The sequence below is a fragment of the Triticum urartu genome, chromosome 5A (genome assembly GCF_056163025.1).
Source record: "Triticum urartu cultivar PI428250 chromosome 5A, HENAU_Tu73, whole genome shotgun sequence".
In the NCBI taxonomy this organism is placed as follows: Eukaryota; Viridiplantae; Streptophyta; class Magnoliopsida; order Poales; family Poaceae; genus Triticum; species Triticum urartu.
This window is the reverse complement of record NC_141877.1, coordinates 125,305,446-125,312,564: the sequence shown is the minus strand read 5'-3', so window position 1 is coordinate 125,312,564 and position 7,119 is coordinate 125,305,446. Positions and strand designations below refer to the sequence as shown.

At 43.1% G+C, this 7,119-nt stretch overlaps 1 protein-coding gene across 3 annotated transcripts; it reads left to right on the top strand.

Annotated features, from left to right (window-relative positions):
- The first annotated feature begins 262 nt into the window (after window positions 1–262).
- On the top strand, window positions 263–2,923 carry LOC125518595 (putative glutamate carboxypeptidase LAMP1). 3 transcript variants are annotated; one of them, XR_015604096.1, is made up of 7 exons: window positions 263–1,198; window positions 1,359–1,451; window positions 1,550–1,632; window positions 1,896–1,964; window positions 2,190–2,277; window positions 2,351–2,440; window positions 2,686–2,923. XR_015604096.1 is itself a non-coding variant. In XM_087525663.1 (5 exons), the coding sequence occupies exons 1-5, from the start codon at window positions 1,190–1,192 to the stop codon at window positions 2,829–2,831; spliced, it is 402 nt and encodes a 133-aa protein (XP_087381789.1). In that variant the 5' UTR covers window positions 264–1,189; the 3' UTR covers window positions 2,832–2,923. The 3 variants fall into 3 exon arrangements, 2 of the variants coding, with proteins under 2 accessions (XP_087381789.1, XP_087381788.1); XM_087525663.1 differs by lacking the exons at window positions 1,359–1,451; window positions 1,550–1,632 and having other exon boundaries at window positions 264–1,198; XM_087525662.1 differs by lacking the exon at window positions 263–1,198 and having other exon boundaries at window positions 1,215–1,451; window positions 1,550–1,964; window positions 2,670–2,923.
- The last annotated feature ends 4,196 nt before the right edge of the window (window positions 2,924–7,119 follow it).

Here is a 7,119-nt window from a genome sequence, read left to right as displayed (position 1 = left end):
GCAGGAGTCTAATACAAGTATGTCTATATGCATATGCAGGCTTCGCTGCTGATCTCTGCTGCACTAACAGCGGAGGTCGCCGCACTGAAGCAGAACCTCGAGCGGTCCGAGAAAGAACTCGGCCTTGCCAAGAGGCAGCATGAGGAGAACAAAGATAAATAATACCTTGTCTATATATATATAGGACAACACTATTCTAATCCTGGGATTAGAATAGTTATTTGGATCACAGCCAGCCCTATAAGGGCCCGATGAGATGTTCCCAACTAACCGAACCCGTGCGCCCACGATCCGTTCCCAGACCTGCACCCCCTCGATCCCGTCCCTAATCCCCCACCCCCTCGATCGGCGGCTACCCTCCCCGAATCAGGCCACCACCGTCGCCGCCCTCCCGAATCGCGCCACCACCGCTGCCCCGCCCCACGGCGCGCAGCACCCGGCCTCCCAGCGAGCCGCCGCCCTGCCCCCCGGCGCACCGCCTCCGTTCCTCCCACCGCGCTGCCGCCTTGCCCCACGGCGCCGAGCCGCTCCTCCCTCCACCGCCTGATCTCCGCCGCCCACCGGACCTGACAAGAGGCTCCACCCTTGGCCACGGATAGCGGCTGCGGCCTTCTCGGGGCGCCGCCGTGACCTTCCCAGAGGGGCCACCGCGACCTTCCCCAGCTCTGCCCTCCGCTACGGCTGCCGTCGGCGGCCTTCTATCCATGCTGGAGCTGCCCCCCCGCCTGGATCCGGCCTCGCACAGCCCCCTCGCCTGGATTTGGTCTTGGCGCCGCCCCACTCCTGGGTCCGGCTGCCGTGCCAACCCCGCACCTGGGTCTGGCCGCCGCAGTGCACTCACCCCACTCCTAGGTCCGACAGTCGCGCCGCCCCCGCGCCTGGTTCCAACCATCAGCACCCCCTCCCCCTGGCCCACAAGCGCCGACATCTACCGCCAATCCCCAAGCACACCGCCCAAAGGGCCCACGCCCCATCCCCCGACACTATCCTGCCTCGCTGGCGCACCATGGACGTCTTCCTCTTCTGCCTAGAACTTCTTCGTCCTTGGTGCTTGCGTGCACATGACAGCCACATGTGGTGTGAGGAGAAGCCAATCTAAAAGAAGAACACACTTTCTTCACACGTGTGCACACGCAAGACAGGCACAGAGAAGTTCAGAGCCGCCGACCCCAACAGCGGAACAACAACTATGATCGAGGTGATTCTTGTGTTATAACATATATATGTTCTCAGCAATAATACAATAATCCTGACCGCTCCTTCTGAATAACGGAGTAGACTTATCAGCAGAAAGTCTTGAACAATATGACCATCTCTGCTTCTAAAAACGTTGTTAACTTCACTCCCTATCCATCTAGTTAGCACAAAGGTTTTTTGTGCTGCAAAAGCAAGGATGGAGGCCTCGAAGGACCATCATTTTCTGTAGCTGGGATGCAGAAGAGTACGGATTGGTAAGTGGATCTCTCTTCCAGCACCACATTCGTTTGTTATACATATGTAGGCAACTTAAAAGCAGCTGCAATGGTGATCACAATTTACGTTTATGCAGACAGGATCAACTGAATGGGTTGAAGAAAACAGGGAGATGCTTTCCTCGAGGGGTGTTGCATATCTGAATATTGATGTTTCAGAGTCGGTCCAGTTTTACTCCCATCTACAACTCCCCAACTTGATGAACTACTAATGGAATCAATTAAAATGGAAAGAGTACTAACTGATAGTCAGTTATTTGGTTTTGGTCATACAAAAGAGTAGCTGTTGAGTGGTCAACACTCTACAGTGGGTGTGTCAACTTTGAACCACTTGTCTCTGACAATATCATGCTTATTCTATTTTTCTTATTAATAACAAGATGGTCAAAAAGTCAAAACATTCTGTTTTTTCAACTCATGAAGGTTCAAGACCCCGACAATTCATCTCAGACGGCTTATGATTCATGGGTCAAATCCAATGCTTCTCCCAACGTGAGTTGTAAAATGACTTCCTTATACAGTTAGCCCACCGTTGTCACTTGCAATATATAGTACTAGTTGCTGTCAAACTCTGGGTTCCTTTGTGCGTAAAATGAAACCTGCAGCTTCGGGGTTTCATGTCTGAATCTTCATTTCTAAATTTCAGCTCCAACTCTGAAAATGTTCCTAGCTATTTACTGTAGTTAACATATATTGTCTCTGATATCCTGCATGAAGATTCAACGACTAGGCAATGGAGGATCAGACTATGCAGCATTCGTTCAACATGTTGGCATTCCATCCACCAACTTGATATTTGGAGAAGGTAGGGGCGCATTTCGTATTGTTTATTCTTACGGTTTCTCGTATCTCTAATGGTGCTCCTTGGACATTGACAGGGCCAGGATATCCTGTTTACCACTCTTTATACGATGATTTTGTAAGGGTGGAGAAGTTCGCGGACCCTGGGTTCTGTAGGCATGTCGCAGGTGCAGCCCCGTATTCATTTTGTGTTGTGTGTTACTCCCTCCGTTTACAAATATAAGATGTTCTAACCTTTGTCTGAACCGGATGCATACATTCATGTTTTAGTGTGTATGTTCACTCATTTCAGTTCGTATGTAGTCCATATTGAAATATCTAAAACATCTTAAATTTATGAACGGAGGGAGTTGTACTTGGTAGCTTCACAGCATAACCAACATCATCATCTCACAGCTGCTAGCCGCTGCAGCATCAACGACAACAGCGCGGCGCTCCTGGTGTTCCTCTCCTTCTACTGCCTTGCATGCTACAATGCCACCGCCTCCTCACTATACAGAAAGTTTGAGTGAGGAAAAATTCCATCTCATGAACGAACATGAAGAAGTTCTAATGTGATGGTGCTATTCCCTGTAGTTATTTGTTTCTCGTGAATGCATTTGGTTGTGGCTGATGGATCTCTATCTTAATATATTCTTTGCTTTATTCTAGTGTGACCTGCATAGAGCTCTCTCTATTCTTGTTTTAATCAACTCACTGATGCACGTACTGAGTAATTCGTGCGACTTTACTGCATCTTGTTTCAGACAGCATCCCAACACTAATTCTTCTATCTCATTTGAATGCCAGCTGAATCCATTTATTAAGTTGTGACTTTAATTGTGCCCATGTAATGTTGTTGGAGAGGAAATACGGAGTTAACTGAAGTCCAACTATTACGTTGGACAAGGTTCATCTACTTCATGGTCAGCAAAATTCGACCCTCCCTAGCGTGCCAGCTATTTTTAATATCACAAAAATGAGTGCATATAGTTGATGAGAAAACCTCAAGGAAATTCAAACATTATGTTCTGAAGAAGTTCACTTATACAAAGTGATAGAAGGTTGGAAAAAACAGAGAAGAAACATTGGCGTTAAAAAATAAGCCAAAAGGCATTTAACTAAAAAAAGAGTTTGCTAAAAAAACTCTAGAAGTTTACAAAACCCCAAAAGCCTGTAAGTTAAAACAGTAGACAAATTTTTCCGTCTCTGAAACTAAACCAAGAAGTTTAAATTTAAGATACATAGCAGGTCAATGTTCATAAGAAAATCAGAAAAAAAATTATCTAAATAAAAGCAAGAAATTCAAATTAACATACAACATGAGTTTGATGCTTATTTTTTTATAAAAAGAACATTGTTTTACGGTTCAAAAAATGGAAAAAGAAAGTATTTCAAATAAACCAAGAAATCCAAATTATATAAAAAAGAGAAGTTCAATATTTATATAAAAAAACAGGTTTTCTTCGTTACTAAAGAATAAAATTAAAGAAGTTCAAATTAAAATAAAAGGAATAGTTTGATGTTTATGGAAAACTCAAATTCTTTCCATTTCTAGAAAAAATAAAAGTATGAGGTTCAATTTTGAAAAAAAATGTTTGATGCTTATTTGAAAACATATTTTTTTTCTAAGAATAAGACTAAGAAGTTCAATTCAAAATAACAGAGAAGTTTGAAGTATATAAAAAACTCAGATTTGTTGCAATAAGTTCACGTGCACCACCGTGCATGGTTCAGAATTTATATTGCGGGATGTTCGACCTTCAATTACATGTTTTAAAATGGAAAAAATGACGTTCGACCTTCAATTGCATGTAATTCGACATATACAAAAAAATGTGACAGAAGTTCATAGTGAAAACAACGAGAAGTTCAATTACTGCAAGGAATGCATTTCAGGTGAGAATAAAAAGTATAGAAAAAAATAAAAGCATAAAAGGTTTGTTGAAAGAAGTTCAAGTGCTCTGTCCAGGGAAGTTCAAAAATTCTTGCGGGAGAGGTTCACCTCATATTTCCATGTTTGATTTTTCCGTAGAAAAATCGAATACAATTTCTTTACTCAAAATATGAAAAGGTGAAGTTCAAATTGAAATAACAGAGAAGTTCGGAGTTTATTAAAACCTAGGATTTACCTGTTAAAAAAATAAAAAACACAACGCCATTTTTTGCACTTTTAAAAACAACTCATAAACGAAAAAATGGTTGCTGGAAGTTCAAGTACTCGGCGAGGAAAAGTTAAAAAAATCTTGTGAGAGAGGTTCACCATGTATTTAGATGTCCAAAATACATTAAAAAATGTTATTTTTTGTGTTTTAGAATAATTATCTCAAACCAAAGAGAGGTTCAAAGTGATAACAGCCGGAAGTTCACGTACTACATGGTGCGTATTTCATATAAGAAAAAATACAATAAAGTGAAACAGAGTGAAGTTCAGACAGACTTGCCCCGGAAGTTCAACTACTTCACGCAGTGCAAAAAACAGCACATAAAAAACAGAGTGAAATTCAAACAGACATGCCCGAGAAGTTCAACTACTTCACACAGTGCATTTCCATTCGCGATGAAGGCAGAAATCATGATATCATCATTTTCTAATTTATTTCAAAACGGTAGGAAAATCATTTGTGTAAGTTAAAGTCCTCGGTCGGAGAAAGTTAAAAAAATATTGTGAGAGAAGTTTGTACAACAAGAATATCATTTTTGTAACACTGACGAAATGGATAAGAAAACTACAAACGAAAATATGCCACAGAAGTTCAATGTGAAAACAACAGGAAGTTCGACTACTATAGTGAATGAATTTGAGATGAAAAACTTTTAAAATCGTCGCGAGTATGAAAAAACGATCAACACGGGAAAGTTACATGTTTATATCAGCTTTCCACCGGTATATCACTTGCTCAATTTCGATGAGTGGATGGAGAGCTACAAGCAGCGGATGGAGATCTACAAGCAAAAAAAGCACGTGAAAAAGCAGAGTGAAGTTCAGCTACACGCGACGAGAAGTTCAGATTCTTCACGCGGTGCATTTTCGAAAAATCTGTTTCACGACAAAGGCAGAACGAATGATCTCGCCATTTTCGCAATTACATGAAAACGGCTAGGAATCAGAGAAAACCATCAACATGAAAAAGTTTCGCATTTTCCGTAGATTTTCAACGGTATATTATTTGCCCCATTCCGATAAAGTTTGTATAAATTACGGCAAAAATACGTTTTTAGCCATTTTCAAAACTGAATAAAACCGTAATGAATTAGGAGAAACAATATATACAAAAAAGTTTCACATTTCTTCAAGCTTTCCAACGCCATATCATTTGCTGCATTTGGACATACGGCTAAAAAATTAGCTCAAAAATACGAACTCGGTGGAAGTTGTACCGTTTTCTAAATTACTTTTAAACTGTTCAAAATTAGAAAAAACTTTTAACATGAAAAAGTAGCGCATTTTCATAAGCTTTCCAACGCCATATTATTTGCCTCAATTGGATTAGCCGTTTAGAAATGGCATCGAAAATACGAACTCGGCTGTTCGGTTTGCGAAATTCTACGATTTTCCGAATAACTCTTTAACCGTAGGGAATTAGGGAAAACTTTCAACATATGGAAGGAGCGGTTTTGCAGCAGATTTCCAACACCATATTATTTGCCTCATTCCGATAAACGGTTTAAAAATGCGATCGAAAATACGATTCACGTTTTTTGTATGAAGAAAAAACGGTTTTCAAAACTGCTCTTAAACCGCTTACATTTTGCCAAAAATTTAACTTGGGTCATGATACTGATGTCCATAGCTATCCAACGGTATATCGCAAGCCCCATTTGGACACCTTTTAGCTGAAGTTCAACCTAGTACTCGGGGAAGGTCAGGCGCGTTACTCGGGAAGTTCATGTTGTGATCAGAATATTATTCTGATCCCGTGATCAGAATAGTGTTTATGTATATATATATGTATATATATATAATGTGGTTGCAAAATGATAGGATCATCATGGATGTGCCAGGGGCCACGACCGAAGTGGCGACCCTGAAGCGAGTGCTGTCCGAGGCCGAAAATAAAGCGGCTGAGGAGCGCACCGAGCGGGAGAAACAAGAGGCACGGGTGGGCGAGGTGGAGCAAGAGCTCCAGGCTCTCGTGAAGAGACGTGAGAGTCCGAGCTTGCCGCGGCCCTCGAGAGCACAAAGCATGCCAAGGCTGAAGCCCAAAAGGCCCTCCAGGAAATTGAGGCGATGAGGAAGATAGCGGCGGGTAAGGCATTCATTATGCAAAGCAAGCATGTGAAAGTAAATTACTTGTTACTTACCCGAGTCCGGAGCACTCCAGGAGCATTCACAGATTTGCCCCGCAGCGTGTCGGATGCCGCAAAGTACTACCAGGCCGAGGAGGGAAGCTCGACGGAGAAGTTGTTCTGGTCTCAGTATACTGGGACCGAACACCCGATGCCTGTGAGCGACCATCTGAAGCAACTGGTCGAGCTGCACAAGGCGGCCGAACATGCCATGAGGGGCCTTATAGTCTGGATGTGGCCTGGCGACTCCCTTCCCAACAGCTACTTCGGCCTGGTGAGGCGGCTTGTGGATGCCTTCCCACGGCTGGAAGTCATAAAGCGGTCTGTCTGCATCGAAGGTGCACGCCGGGCTTTTCCCCGTGCGAAGGTGCACTGGGCCAAGATGGACGCCGAGAAGCTGGTGAAGGAGGGGCCGCCGCAGGGCAAGGAGCATCGCCACCCTGAAATGTATTATGAGGGTGTCCTGAAGGGTGCCCGTCTTGTGGCGGACGAGTGTGCGAAGGATGTAATTTTTGAATGAACTTGCTCATGTGATCCTGTATTATGAAAACTTGTTTATGTGCGCTATGCAACGCTT

Coding starts and splice junctions, on each gene's coding strand:
- LOC125518595 (XM_087525662.1), top strand. CDS start 1,821: ATGCTTATTCTATTTTTCTTATTAATAACAAGATGGTCAAAAAGTCAA. Junction 2,278..2,350: donor CAACTTGATATTTGGAGAAG/GTAGGGGCGCAT, acceptor GGACATTGACAG/GGCCAGGATATCCTGTTTAC. Junction 2,441..2,669: donor GTTCTGTAGGCATGTCGCAG/GTGCAGCCCCGT, acceptor ATCATCTCACAG/CTGCTAGCCGCTGCAGCATC.